The 15,591-nt window shown below is 37.1% G+C and overlaps 1 protein-coding gene and 1 long non-coding RNA gene across 5 annotated transcripts in view; one reads left to right on the top strand and one right to left on the bottom strand.

Annotated features, from left to right (window-relative positions):
• The window catches only part of DPY19L1 (dpy-19 like C-mannosyltransferase 1), a 104,824-nt gene that overhangs the window by 73,455 nt on the left and 15,778 nt on the right, over positions 1 to 15,591 (top strand). For all 4 annotated transcript variants that reach the window (XM_053896718.1, XM_053896717.1, XM_053896716.1 and 1 more), the window contains exons 12-16: positions 1,442 to 1,501; positions 2,038 to 2,118; positions 8,561 to 8,662; positions 13,203 to 13,274; positions 15,238 to 15,287. In XM_053896718.1, coding sequence (XP_053752693.1) covers positions 1,442 to 1,501; positions 2,038 to 2,118; positions 8,561 to 8,662; positions 13,203 to 13,274; positions 15,238 to 15,287 — 365 coding nt within the window. The remainder of the gene's footprint in view (positions 1 to 1,441; positions 1,502 to 2,037; positions 2,119 to 8,560; positions 8,663 to 13,202; positions 13,275 to 15,237; positions 15,288 to 15,591) is intronic.
• On the bottom strand, positions 8,968 to 11,222 carry LOC109248440 (uncharacterized). Its single transcript, XR_002072056.2, has 2 exons — positions 10,970 to 11,222; positions 8,968 to 9,215 (listed from the first exon to the last, which is right to left on the bottom strand). It is a non-coding gene; the product is annotated as an uncharacterized LOC109248440 (long non-coding RNA).

The following is a 15,591-nucleotide window of genomic DNA, read 5'->3' as shown; positions in this document are numbered from 1 at the left end:
GGATCTCACCATTATAATGTTTAGTGTACCTAAGAGGAAAAATATTATTCCTGTGTTTAAAAGTGCATGTGCTTTAGCATTAGGCTGCTTTCCTGAAGACAAAAGTGTATTGTACTCTCTTAATTGAAATATATTCTCTTTGAATAATTGTTTAAGTTACTCAGATTATTTTGGCTTTCTTGATTTCTAGAACTCATGAACAAATTGGGAACTTCCTATTTCTTTGCCCCATTTCACAAATAACACTTAAGATCCTTTCCCCCCAGAAATATGCCTCTTCCCACTCTGGACCACGCTACCCTTTTTCAGGTTGTGTGGCTCGAGTATACTTAGTTGCAGGTATAAGTAATTAGCATATGGTGATGCTGCGTTTTCAACAATGACAAAAAAAAATCATTAAGTGAGTTGCTGTAGTTTGAGATTAATGATAGTTCTTACAGTCAGTGAACTCTGTTTCTAATCAGGAAATGTTAACAGTGTACTCCGTTCTATATTTTACATGTGTGCACAGGCAAGTCCTGCTATCACTTATATTAAAGCACATGACTCTTGGTACTTGTATTCAGGTACCAATAAAATCTAACCTAAGTACATTTTACAGGAAACTTCAGTTCAGTCCAGGACCCACAGTGTGTCAGGTTTCCTTTTAGCTGCTTGACACTGAGGTGTGTCTTAGGTATGAATTAAGTGTATTTATGTATTTTTCCTATTTGGGTGTGTATAAAAATAAATGATGCCCACAGTTACAGAATATAGCATATTTATGCATATTCAACTATAAACACTCATTTCCTATTTTTATTTGTAGTTATCACTTTGAAACCTTAATCCTATCACCTGTTGTGTTCTCAGATATTCAGAAACTTCTGAAAAGATTTAATTTGGGTTCATGTGTTTATTTATGTTTTGATCTGTAGCCGTACTTTTGCCAAGTTACAAGTGCATTTAGCCCCCTATAGGTAATATACTTTGGGAGTCTATTCATGTCCAGGAGAGAGCAAAGATTTGATAGAGGAGAAGTATTTGGTTGGTCCACTAAAAACTCATTTGTAGTTTATTCTAAGAGTTGATAATATTTAACTTAAGTAAAATTTTATGACTATAAGATACTGTCTAAAATTCTGAAATTATTATATACTTTATATATGTTATTATACTCTATTATATATTATATTGATTCTTAGGTAAATCAGAGATGTAAAATCAGTTGTAGAAATGTATGGTAATTTGTTTTCAATTTTACAAAGTCACTAACTAACCTAATCTACTTTGGATAAAATAGGACTGTTGCTTAAAGTCATTGAACTTGTGGTAATGCTATATGGAACATTGACAATGTGCTGAGTTTTAGATTCTAGAGAGTCTTATTATAAGTGGTTTTTGGTGCTTGAATTTATGTATATAAGTATTAACTGCATGCTATGTTACTTTCTCCATGAAGGGTATACTGGAAATGAAACCACATTTCCTGAAAATGAATGTATCTGAACTTAGTTTATGGGTAAGAATCAATCTATTTGAATGTGTAACTTTTTCCTTCTCTAAAATGTATCTTTGATTTTATGTTTTACTTTTAAGGAAATTATCTATTTTTATGTAATGCAAGATATCTAACAGCTTTATGACATAATTAGGGCTCAATTTTAATGTGCCAAATTGCCGTTTTCATGTGGCAAGTTAAAATTAATATTGGATAAGTGAAGAATTCTAGTTTTACTTATTTTATCACCCATGTTTGTTTCAGGGGAGCAGTGCGTGTGTAGAAACTGTTAGTACAAAGGGAATTTAACTGTAATTCCGTATAAATCTCCTATAATTATTATAATGTTGATAATATTGTATGTATATATTCTTATTTTTGGTGATTTTGGAGTAGCATTCTTTAAGCTGCATTGTTTAGCATATTTTTTCTTGGGTATGGAGCTAGTTATTTCACAGTTGATTAAAGCATTTATATTTTTCTTCCTCCATTATATGCAAGGAATGGCTATCAGAAGCATCAATTTATTTTTGCTTTATTATGTTTTTCTTTTGTAGGTTATCCAAGGATGTTTTTGGTTATTTGGAACTGTCGTACTCAAGTATTTGACATCTAAAATCTTTGGCATTGCAGACGATGTAAGTGCATTTTTGCTTAAACTTGAAAGACTTTAAAAGAATCAGACAGGCTAAGAATGAATTACCTGAGTTATTAAAGTACCACTCTTTAAGCCAGATTCTAATGTGAAGTCTATTTACTTATTTTTTTTATCTATTTACTATAATAGAAAGTAAATGTGACTCTGTGTATAGTCTCTATTCTCCAATATTAATTTCTTGACACAATTCTGTTATTTTATCCTTCTGTATCATAAAGATTTTAAAATTTTAAAGCAAGAAAGCTCTAGAGTCCTAAGCTCAAATGTTAAGGTCCATATAGTCATTTTTCTCTGGTTTCTTCATAATTCCCCTTGGTAACACATCAGTATGCCATCTTCAGAGCCTCTGAATCTATAGACTGTATTATAGCCTCATTCCTCCCATCCCAGGTTTCCCAGTCAGTGCTTGTGAAAGGTTTATTTATAATTTATACCTAATTTATACCTAAATTATAGGTAATTTATAATTTATACCTAAATTATAGATAATTTAATCCAAGTGAGCCTTATTGAGAAGAGAAGGGTTTTTCTTGTGTGTTCTGTTTTGGTATCTGGGTAGGATGGAAATCTGCTTTATAACTTTAAGGATTCCTCCTTGCATAATTTTGCTTTGCCTATTTTATTTTGGTGTTTTAGTAAACACATTAATTAAAAAAGAAGCAACACAGCAACCAGCAAAAGTAAACTATGTATTTTTTTCTGTAATTTATTTTAACAGGCTGTCTTTCCTCTATCCATAATAGATTAAAGCTGTAGTTTTGACACTGGGTCTTGTGAAGTCCTGAGACTTCTAAGGCGTCTTCCGTGGGCTCCACCTACTTCCCAATCATCCTGGAAGTCCCCCCGCTCCACCCAGTGCAGTTTAGCTTTAATTTCTTACACATTGGATAATTATATAGGTTTTCATTAGAACAAGGGAATTTTTTGCTTAAAAAAGATTGAACAATTGGGTTGTTCAGTGGATGATCTGCAAGCTGTGGAAAGACTTTTTAAAGTATAAAACTGGAGTCTAAAATTATCATTCAGTACGTATTCATTCATTCAATACGTGCCTGCTTTGTGCCTGGCAGTAGAATGCATCCTAGAGACACAAAACTGAGTAAGACACGGTCTAGTGTGAGGTGGAAACGATTTCTAGCAACTGTGATACAATGTGAGGAAGGCTGTGTTAAAAAAACAAGTACAGAAAGCTGCAGAAACATAGAGGAGGAGAGGGGAAGGCTCCTGGCTGAAGTCACCTGCGAAGAGGAGAGCTAAAAGGTGATCGAGTCAGTGAGGACGCAGAGAATGAGCAGGAAAGGAAAGAGCCCAAGTCCTGGGTGAACGGAATCTGTTTCCTCCCTGGGAGAAGACAAACCAGTTAAGGTATTGATTCAGGTTAAAGTGATGTCGTCATTGCTGTCACAGCCTGATGTTGTAGCAGGACCAAACCACAGTTATTTCCAAATCAGAAGTAATTTAATTGCAACTTTAATATTTCTAGGAATCTGTAACACCGATCAAGGACATCAGCTCATAAATTCTGAATTTTGACATTGGTCAGAGGAAGAGAATGGCAAGGTCCCATAGCTCTCAAGAAGCACTTTCATTCACCCCTTTCTATTAAGATAATTAGACACTCGCCTGTTCTTTAGGAGCCAAGTGAGCCAATTTCTCAGTACATCCTGCTTCTGTCACACTCTTCTTGGTAGAAGCTTGAGCTTGTCTACCAGGGAAGCTCAGTACTCAGTGACACAGTTTTCACTGGGAGCTGGTAACATAGGCACCCTCGGCCTGACACAATTCAAAGTTCCAGACTCCCAGAAGGAATGTAGGTGCTAAGGATAGGCCTGGGTTTGTACAATTTGGGCACAGTGAGCCACTGTTCATTCTCGCTTAGGGTGGAAGGAGCCATCTGAAATCTAAGTTCTCTGATGCCAGCCAGGTGCCAGCTTTGCAAGCAGGGTTTTCAAAAGATAGCAGTCAGGCCTACTATGTTAACTCTCACCTGAACATCAGGTCTGCCCCATCTTTTCCTATCTTCCATGACTTATTGGATCTTCCGTGAATCTGCATACCACTTCCCAGTTGGTGATAGGTTTGTGGAGAGCTTGGGCTCGAGGATCCCTGCCCGTGTGTGCAGCTTTCTAGTCCACCAGGGATGTGAGAACTTTTTTACCTCCTTGCTGGTTTTCTCATTTCCAGAATCTTTTTAAAATTTCTAGGTAGTCTTCCAGTCCGCTGTTCACTGCACAAGTAATGAAATACTAGGCTGGCAAAGCTGTGAGCTTTCACCTTTCATTTCCTGCCATTCCATACTTTTATTAATAGTGTCTCTGGGCATAGGCATTTTGCTGTCTGCCCCCAAACAAGTCAGGACCCTCCAGTAGCAAAGGTTCTGCTTTTCATGCTCAGCCCCAGCCTCAGGGACTATTGGTCCCACCAAGCGTGGTGCTGATCTGATGGCAGATGGGCCAGCCCAGGCAAGAATGCCGCAGACGCCTTCTACGTCCACTCAGAGTTCATCAGCTCTTGTATGAATGAGTGCTTCTCAGTTTGCTTGCCTTGTGGTCAGTTTCTAGAACCTGATATGGTTGTTTTTGGCAGTTTTGTCCAGTTTTATAGTTGTTATTGGGGAAAAGGATTTGTCAACTTCTCTGACATAGGAAGTACTCATTTCCATCGATTCTTAATTGTTCATTCAGTCTTGTGTTTCTCAGATAACCGCACTTGCTCACAATGTAGTATTCTTTCTGTATATTGGGTTTGGATTTGGTTGTTAATATTTTTAAGGATTCTTGTCTATATTTATGAGAGAGATTAGTCTGTGGTTTTATTTTCTTACAATGTTTTTTTATCTGGCTTTGGTTTCAAGGTAATGATAGCTTCTCTATTTCAAAGAGAATTTATGTAGAATTGATATTATTTCTTTGCCTACAGTGTATGGTAGAATTTGACAGTGAAGCCTGCAGGGCCTGGACTTTTCTTCATGAGAGAATTTTCTGCTACAAATGCACTTTTTTGAGGAAGTTATTGGTGGTTTATGTCTTTAGAGGAATCTTACCCATTTCATATGTGTCATCAAATGGATTGTATTTAAAAAAAAGTTTTTTTATGTTTATTTAATTTTTGAGAGAGAGAGAGAGAGACAACAGAATGTGAGTGGGGAGAGGGGCAAAGAGAGAGACACAGAATCTGAAGCAGGCCCCAGGCTCTGAGCTGTCTGCACAGAGCCTGACTCCAGACTCGAACCCATGAACCATGTGATCATGACCTGAGCTGAAGTCAGACGCTTAACTGACCGAGCCATCCAGGTGCCCCACGATTGTATTTTTTAGAAAAATTATTATAGCCTGGGGCACCTGAGTGGCTCAGTCAGTTAAGCATCCGACTTCAGCTCAGGTCATGACCTCACTGTGAGTTTGAGCCCCGCATCAGGCTCTGTGCTGACAGCTCAGAGCCTGGAGCCTGCTTCAGATTCTGTGTGTGTGTCTCTCTCTCTGCCCCTTTCCCACTCGTGCTCTGTTTCTCTCTCCCTCTCTCTCTCTCTCTCTCTCAAAAATAATAAATAAAAAAGTTTAAAAAATTAAAAATTTATTACAGGATTCAATTAGTGAAAATTCTAATTAATATTTTTGCATGTATGTGAAATGGTTTTACATTCTTTTATTTATTCTTATTTGGATTCAGAGTCAATATTGTATTAGTCTCCTATAAAGAGCTGTTTTTTGAGGGGTTTTTTTGGGTGTGCTATTTTTCCTGTTTTCTATTTACTGTATTAATATTTTCAAAGTACCACCTTTTTTGAGTCCTCTGGTTTTGTTGAATTTCTCTTTGTCAACAAATTCCGTCATCCTCATTTCTTATTTCTTTGTGCTGTTCTGTTTTTCTAATGCTCGAGGGAAAGTGCTTGGCTCTTTTGTTTTCAACCTCTGTTTCTGATAAATGCATTTAAAGCTATACATTTCCCTGTAAGTAGTACTTTTTGTGTATCTTACAAATTAACTATTTAGTGTTCTTTTTAGCCTGAAGGTTATTAAGTTTTATGCTATTTATGTTAGCTTCTAGCCAAAAGGATTTTTTTTTTTTTTTTAACGTTTATTTATTTTTGAGACAGAGAGAGACAAAGCATGAACGGGGGAGGGTCAGAGAGAGGGAGATACAGAATCCGAAACAGGCTCCAGGCTCTGAGCTGTCAGCACAGAGCCCGACGCGGGGCTCGAACTCACGGACCGCAAGATCATGACCTGAGCCGAAGTCGGCTGTTCAACCGACTGAGCCACCCAGGCGCCCCTAGCCAAAAGGATTTTTAAAGCCATTTCTAGTTAGCTGTTTTCCAGTTTTATTGCATTTACGATTAGAAAAAAATAATTTGTATTATATCAGTTCTTTAAAATATATTGTGGTATGGTATGTGAACATTTAAAAAAATTTTTACCATGTTCAAGGGTAGCATGTAGTCTCTCTTGTGAAGTTTGTATTCTCTGTGAGCATATTATTATTCAGGTGTTATGTTAACATTTGTTAACCTTCTATTTTAGTGAGAAATATTTATTTTAGTGAGAAATATTTCTATTTTAGTGAGAAATATTTAACATTTCCAATGAACACTGTCAACTTACCTATTTCTTCATCAATTTACCTATTCTTACCTATTTCTTCTTACCTATTTCTACATTCTTTTCAGCTCTTGATACACTTTGAATCTATACTGTTAACTGCACATATGTTCATGATACATATGACCTTGCTTTGCTGTTCATTTTACCAGCATATAAGGTCATTCTGTCTCTTTTCATGTATTTTTTGCTTGAATTCAGCTTTGTGAGATGTTACTATTGCTAACCTAGATTTCTTTGGTCCAGTTTATCTAATATATCTTGTTCTCCTCTTTTATTTTCAACCTTTCTATGTACTTTTGTGTTAAACATGTCTTTTGTAGACAATATATATTTGAATTTTCTTCCTAAAACCTAATTTGAGCATCTATCCTTTAATTTGTGAATTTAAGTTCTTTAAATATATGGCACTTACCATTATATTGGGACATTTCTTTTTTTTTTTTTTTTTTTTTTTTTTTTTAAATTTTTTTTTTTTTTTAATGTTTTTATTTATTTTTGTGACAGAGAGAGACAGAACATGAGCAGGGGAGGGCCAGAGAGAGAGGGAGACACAGAATCGGAAGCAGGCTCCAGGCTCTGAGCTGTCAGCACAGAGCCCGATGCGGGGCTCGAACCCACAGACTGTGAGATCATGACCTGAGCCGAAGTCGGACGCTTAACCGACGAGCCACCCAGGCGCCCCTGGGACATTTCTTCCATTGTATTTCAGTTTCCAACTATTTTACATGCTTTTTAAATTTTTCTCCTTTTCATTGGATAGACAGATTTCTTATGCTGTTTAAGGCACTGTATGTTCTTCCTGTTGATGTCTTAAACTTCTCAGCATACATTTCCTCCCCAACAAAATAGAGTATTTTGGAATTTTTCAACACATTCCCACCACCCCTTATTTAGTTCCCCTCTCCTCCAATCTTCCTACTTCATTCATGTAGGTATCATTTAGGATTTTAGCTATTGTTTGTTTTACATAATTTCCCCTTTTTCTTTGGTCCTTACTCTTTTAGACAATAATGAATTGAAAATTTAGCCAACGTTTCGTCATTTGTTAAATGCAAATAATCCCACTTTCCTCACATGACTTTTGTGGGAAGCAGATGAGAGGAGGTATGTAAGAGCACTTGGTAACATGTAAAGAATTACACGGGTAAATTGATCGTCATGCAGAAGGTGGATTTTATTGCAAGGCCTGGCCATTTTTTTAAAGTTTATTTATTTATTTTGAGAGAGAGAGAGAGAAAGAGAGCAAAGAGAGAGACAGAATCTCAAGCAGGCTCCAAGCCATCAGCACAGAGCCCCACACGGGGCTTTAACTTACAAATTGTGAGATCATGACCGGAGCTGAAATCAACAGTCTAACCAACCAAGCCACCCAGGCACCCCTTTCAAAGAGTCTTTTCAATCCCCTTTTCAAAAATCAGAATGAATGTTTCCTCCTTTTCTTTCACTCCATTGCACTTTGTTCCTTATGATTGACAGATGTCTGTATGTGTTACCAAGCCCGCCCTCCCTAGAAGGCTCCAGAAAAGGAGATGGGTAGTGTATTTCATCAGGCTTAGCACACTGAGCAGGGAAAACCACTGAGCAGGATGAAAGCTCTGGTATGTTGATGGATCGTGGAAGGCAGGGTGTTGTTGGAGTTACCATTTGTCAGCAAAAGAAGGGAGAACCACGAAGTTGCAGCTCTTTAGCAGAAGCAAGCCTGGCATGGGGACAGCGAGCTCGCCAATGTAGTGAAAGCTATTTCTCAATGCTATTAAGATGAAAATGCACTATTACACCATATGGCGTAATCTAATGGTGCCTCACTTTATTCCTTCCTAGGCTCATATTGGCAACTTATTAACATCAAAATTCTTCAGTTACAAGGATTTTGATACTTTATTGTATACCTGTGCAGCAGAGTTTGACTTTATGGAAAAGGAGGTAAGATGTGATTTCTAGTTTTCCTTCCCCAGGTTCTGGTCCACTCATTTTTCATAAAGGGCGCTCCTGTTATCTCAGACTCTCCTCTGTGCTGTTACCTCACTTGGAAGGAAAAGGAAAGTGATGGTTTATAGGAAGATGTTCCTACTTACATTAGTACAGCACCCTGAAATGTATGGTCTTTTCTCACTTTGATAATTTGGAAGCATGAATTCAGACTAGCAATAGTTTTTTGAATGAGTAAACACAGAGGCATTTCAAGATGCCTCTTTTCAGGGACAACATTAATTCAGTGACGCTTCCGAGCTCTTACATTTCCATTCATTCAGTGGTTGTTTGTTGGAATAATCTCATTGCTTTGAAATATCGTTGAGTTTGAGTTTGTTCATTCCAACAGCATTTTTCTTTCTAAAACCGTATTCAGATGTTTAAAAGGAAATCAGACAGTAGTGTGGTGGATTGGGAGATCGAAGTCTGCAGTAGTATTCGATGTTGTTGAACACGCGACTCTCATTTTGTTCTCTCTCATAGCTTACTAGTTTCTAGTAGTGTGCTGCAAAAAGATATTGTGAGGACCAAATGAGATACAGAGGACAGTACTTTGATATTTTAATGATATTTTTTATAAAATATTATTTTGCAGTAATCAGTGAGCTGGTTTGGTTCAACAAACACATATATATGTGTCTTTTTTAACACCACCCATGCGGCCCCAATTTATTGTGATAGTTTACTATCTGTGAAACATTTTCCTTCAGAGCTGTGTGTGTGTATATATTACACTGGTCAACGGTACTTTGTCGACACTTTCATTTTCCTCTTGCTCCCCACTGGGTTCCCTCTGTGTCCTGAGTTACACAGACCAGTGGATGATAGTGCCCCACACTGCAAAGTCCTTTCAACCAGACTTTCTGAATTGGGCATGTCCTGAAGATGTCCTCTTTACTCCAGTACCTACCAGTCTTCATTCCCAGGTTCTGACAAGTTTTGACATATAATGGCTAATAAAAACTGTATGAGTGAATGTATTGAGCCCACTGAAAGAAAGGAAGGAAGAGTATCTGCAAGACATTAAAATACGTATTCATAGCAGCTCAAGACTCCTTCAAGCAAGCGGTAAAGGAAGTAGAAGGTAAACACCAGAAGGCATTAGGACTTGGTGGAAGTCCTCTGACATTAGTTAGATACACATGCCACTGTCACCTGAGAGTAAGAACCATCGGGTAGGTGATAGAAGAAATCGCTTATTGAGGCATAGCCTGGCTTCAGTTAATTTGAAGACAGTAGCAAAGCTGTTTCCAGCCTGCCATTCCTCATCTCCATGGGTATCTTCACAGGGACCGTGCTGTAGAGACAGAGTACTGTGCCAGCTCGGAGAGTGCATCCATTGTTTGATACATCCATATGGTGGGGAAAAGGGAACAGTTTAACATAATGCATATGAGAATGATTAATAGATTTGTCTACATGTAACTTAAAACATCTGACATTAAATATTGCAAAAACTAAAAGGCAAATGACTAAGTGGGATGATTTTTGCCATAAATATGACAAGTGAAACTAGGGATTAAGGTAGTGAGTATAGGAGATTGTCCAAATCAAGAAAAAATTTCAGAGGACTTGGGGTGCCTGAGTGGCTCAGTCGGTTAAGCATCGACCTCTTGATTCCAGCTCAGGTCGTGATCTCACGGTTGGTGAGATCGATCCTGCATCAGGCTCTGTGCTGGAGCGTTGAGCACAGAACCTGCTTGGAATTCTCTCTCACCTCTCTCTCTGCCCCTCCACCCGCTCTCAAAATAAATAAATAAACATTTAAAAAAAATTTACCAAGGACTCTTACCCTTCCCCATCACAAAGAATACATCCCCACTCCCACACACCTATGCAGAAATAGGTGAAAGGTGGGAACAGACAACCCATTGGGGAGGAAATGCTGACAACTGATTAAAATGTGAAATTGGTTGTTTCCTTATTATTTGTTTGTTTGCTTGTTTATTTTGAGCGAGGGGGAGAGGCAATGAGAGAGGGAGAGAGAGGATCCCAAGCAGACTCCACACTGCCAGCACAAAGCCTGATCGATGCAGGGCTCAAACTTATAAATCCTGAGATCATGACCTGAGCCAAGATCAAGAGTCAGACACTTAACTGACTGAGCCGCCCAGGCTTTCTTTAAATTGGTTCTTTATTTTCTCTGCATTTTTTAGTTTTTACAATGAGCGTATATAACTTTTATGCTTAGACTAAATCCAACAATTCATAGAAGTATTAAAAGAACTTGTAATTCTGATATTGCACACACATGCTCACCTCTCTCCCTGTGTGGTTGTTTCCCTTGCATTTGTTCTTCTGCATACACTCTGGTGGATCTTTTGGTATTGAGGAAATTGTATGATTTTGTTTCCTTTGTATTAATACTTTCATATATCCACTCCAGTCCCTTCTGTTGGTTTCCTACTGAGAAGTATATTGAACTTAGTTTCTTCTTGCCTGGCCACTACTCCCCCCCATTTCTATTGTAATACTATAATCAGTGACGTTATTTTACTTCCCATGTACTCTCCCCTCTGACCCCTGTTTTAAGAGATCCATTGTATCTGAATTGTCTACACATGTAACCATTCATGCTACTCTGTCACAGTTATATCTGTTATATCTGTGACATCCTTGTCATAGTTCTGTAGGTTGGTGTTTTTAACACTGTGTGTTCTGGCATTGAAGCCTCTCCTGCCATTTCTCTATTGTGTGAAGCTTGCTCTCCAACGGATTCCTCAGGAAGGGCCATAGGAACAGTAATCCCTGAGTTTTTACGTGGTCGAATATTCTATCAGTGGCTTATTTTATAAGTGAAATTCTGGCTAGATTCAAAATCTTTGGCTCATGTATTTTTCCTTGAGTGTCTTTTTAAAAATATTTATTTATTTATTTTGAGAAAAAGAGAGAGAGAAAGAGAGAGAGAGAGAGAGAGAGAGAGAGAGAGAGAGAGAGAGACCCAAACAGGCTCCATGCTGTCAGTGGGGAGCCTGACTTGGGGTCTGAACTCATGAACTGTGAGATCATGACCTGACCCAAAATGAAGAGTCAGACGCTTAACTGACTGAACCACCCAAGTGCCCCTAAAAAATACTTTTAAATTTTTTTTTTTCAACGTTTTTTATTTATTTTTGGGACAGAGAGAGACAGAGCATGAACGGGGGAGGGGCAGAGGGAGAGGGAGACAGAGAATCGGAAACAGGCTCCAGGCTCCGAGCCATCAGCCCAGAGCCTGACGCGGGGCTCGAACTCACGGACCGCGAGATCGTGACCTGGCTGAAGTCGGACGCTCAACCGATTGCGCCACCCAGGCGCCCCAAAAAATACTTTTAAAACAAAGTTTTTGAATGTATTTTTAAAATTGTTTGAATTCTTCGTTAAATTGTTAAATACTTTTAACACAGTTTTGACACATTGCCTTTTTAAGGTAAACACCTGTATTTCACACCTTTTCTTATATTTATCGTTAGTTGTTGATAGCAAATGTCTAAATTTTAAATGATAAAATAGTTTTGGTTATATGATTTTTGCCTAGACATAGGTCTAGACAAAGACATAATGTAAAATTTACAAATTAGAAATAAGTATATTTTAAAATATTAAGTACTATGCAAATGCTTGTAAATAGTAAAATAAAACCATAAAAAATCTTTTAATGGGACTTCTAACTGAAGTATGCATTTTGGGTTAATAAATTATCAAAATTACTTTCTAATACAGAATAACAAGTGAGAAAATTGGACTAATGAGAGGGAAAATCAGAAAATACTACTTTGTAAAATTAAAATGTATCAGTGTTTTTAATATGATTAAAGCTAGATTTCTCTTGATAAACATATTTGGGAAAATGTACATTATTTAACTCAATAATATAGTATTATTTTTGTGAAGGTAAATGTTGGTGGTAAGCAAATCAATTGCAATTTAGAAATTTCAAGCCCAGAATTGTTTAAAAGTGTGACTTCAAATGATTGAAATATATATAGGATTGCAGTGTGTAAGGCTTTGGTATTAAATGTTTCTGTAGCTTTTTCTCTGTTATTAAGAAAATGCAAAAATGTTTTTATTTCTCCTGTAAACATTGGTCATTACTCTGTGTGTGTGTGTGTGTGTGTGTGTGTGTGTGTGTGTGTCTGTCTGTCTGTCTTAGTGTGTCTTAGGATCATGGTTACGATTTTTATCCCCCACCAAATGTACAGGAAATGCTCATGCTGTTTAAAGTTAGAGTCCTGCTGACCTTAGGCAAATGTTAAGTTGAGCTCTGTAGTTGGAAAAGCTGTGTACAAAAAGTGAACAGTAATCTTCCTAGTCACATTTTATACTTACCAGTGTTCGTGTTTTCAACTCAGCATTTTAGGGATGTTTGTTTCTATGGAAATGCATCTTCATTTTTACAATGGGAGTCAATGGGTATATTGGACTGATGCTCATGTTTCTCTGCTTATACTTTTTGAAATGAAATTTTGTCTGAAAATAGTTTCCTCTAACAAAACATCTCTTTGAATTGCAGACTCCTCTGAGGTATACAAAGACACTGCTGCTTCCGGTTGTTCTGGTTGTGTTTATTGCAATCGTTAGAAAGGTATGTTGATTTGATTACTTAAGAGCTCTTTTTTATAATAAAACACTTTGTTGTTTCTATCCTAGTAGTTAAGTAAACTAGGTTACACGTTAATATGACACAATACATCATATGGATTTGTTGAAACGTTTTCTGTATTTTCTTAATTACAGCCCTTGATGAACATTATAAACCTTAAAAATATTCTATCTGCCAGCATAAAATAGACATAGGAAAAGGATGGCTCGGGTTTTGATGGTCATGCATTTTGAAAGACATGATCAGAGAGACCATATTGACCCAGATACAGTTATTTTTGTCTTTGTAAGTTACTACTGACTGACTTTTAACTTTATGTAATATTTTCTAAAATATTTAATGTATGCCTTTCTAAGTCATTTGTGCAGTTCTCACTAACTCCTGGATTGAGTTTATTATTATTGATCAAAAGGAAAAAATAGAATACTAACAGTGTATTACCAACATCGATAAAATTGTTAGACTTCCAACTTGGCTTTGATAATGAAATTCTAAGCCCAGATTTAAATCAGGTCATGGAAGTTCCAATCTTTAGCAAAGAGCAGGTGTGATACTCTCTTTTTTCTTGTAAGAGTTGATGAATTCTGTAATTGCAAGTGTTTTAAGAGAATAAATAAAGATTAATCTATTATCAAAAAACAGATGATAGATCCTAAAAGTTTTCTGATTTGTAGTTAGTGATTTCTGGGTTAACAGAATATCGTGTATTTGTAGAATATTCTGTACTATGGTTATTGTTCACATTATATATTTGTACTCTCCCCAGCCATATCACGTGTGTTATTTCACCTGCTTATTTGACAGCTCTGTACGGTACACAGATACTGCCCCCATTTTGACAGATGCAGAATTAGAAGATCATAGAAGTTGTTACCAGCCTCACATCATGTCCATAAAAAAGCAAGGAAGGAATAAGAATCAGACTCTGCACCTTTCCCTCCTTCTTGGGTGTAGTGTAGCATTCAGCTTTGTAGTTGCACAAGCTTTTCAAATCTAATGAGTTTGTGGTCAGTTTCTGCTATATGCCCCGCTCTGTGCTTCCTTTGCACTTTTGCATACTTCGTGTAGGTGTGCACCTAGTAGGTAAATCAGAAAGTACCAATGTTGGCAATCCAGAATCCATTAAAAAGGCAGTAACCTGGATGGCTAGAGATGACAAAAGCAATTATATCAGGTTAAAAAAGCTGAGATGTTTGATTTAAAGAAGAAGGATTCATTTGGACAAAAGATAATTATTTTCAAATATTTAAAGCCTACCCCTTGGAAATACGATTACACTCATTCTGGCTCCTTAGAATTATGGCCAATTCTACGAGGTTGGACTTTGGACCAGAATTGATCTGGACTGACAAAGTGTTGTAGATTCAAGCAGCAGTTGGGTGGTTCTTCCAAGGGCTAGATTAAAACGTGTGAGCAGTGTCCAAGAGGGCATCCATACTGGGGATAGGATTTCAGATTAGATGACCTTCCCTGGCTGCTAACTGTGCAAACCCAGTGTTTAGTTAGTTGTGCTTATCAGTCTTTAAGGCAGTTGTCTGGGTATATGGGGTATATGTGCATGATTAAGAAGAGGCATTGCTAGTGACCTTGGCATGGTGGAGTTCACTGAATGTGGACTGGAAGCCAGAAGGTCAGGTTTCACGACCTATTAATGCTTCCTAGTTGTTGTCCACCTTCCAGGAGATCATCTAATCCATCTGAGCCCATTGCTCATGTACGAAATGAAGATAAGAAAATCTATTTGAACAGGGTTGTTGGGTATTAGATATATGATCAAGTACTGTACAAATGTAAGATTAGGTTGTTGTAGTTATTATTTCCCGAGTCATCTCTTATCCCTCTACTTATATTTTTAAGTAGAGTTTGAAAATTTAGAAGATACTTTAGTTACAATTTTGTTTTTCCCAAAACAACTCTTCTTCAGTGTTAAAAAATCTATTTGCAGATTATTAGTGACATGTGGGGTGTCTTAACTAAACAACAGACACAAATGAGGTAAGTATGCTATTAATCATTTTGTTACATTATCTATTAAATAGATATCTACAAGGTATTAATTTTATAATTCATGTGGTGTGGTACACTCAACATTTGATCATGGATGTTTTCGATTGTTGTCATTCCCCTTCTTTGCTTTTCTCATGATCCCCTGTCCATGCAGAGCTCAGTACATTACTTATTCATACCTCAGATTCCATCCATACAATCTGATATTAGGCCTACACATAATCTGTACTTGAAGGACACAGCTTTGTGCTTCAGTTTATCAGGGAAAATAAATTATTCTGTTGTTGGTTTT

This window comes from Panthera pardus, unplaced genomic scaffold (genome assembly GCF_024362965.1).
Source record: "Panthera pardus isolate Hobbes unplaced genomic scaffold, ASM2436296v1 HiC_scaffold_8, whole genome shotgun sequence".
NCBI classification, from domain to species: domain Eukaryota; kingdom Metazoa; phylum Chordata; class Mammalia; order Carnivora; family Felidae; genus Panthera; species Panthera pardus.
Note: the sequence above shows the minus strand (reverse complement) of the source record. Positions and strands in the feature narration are given on the sequence as shown.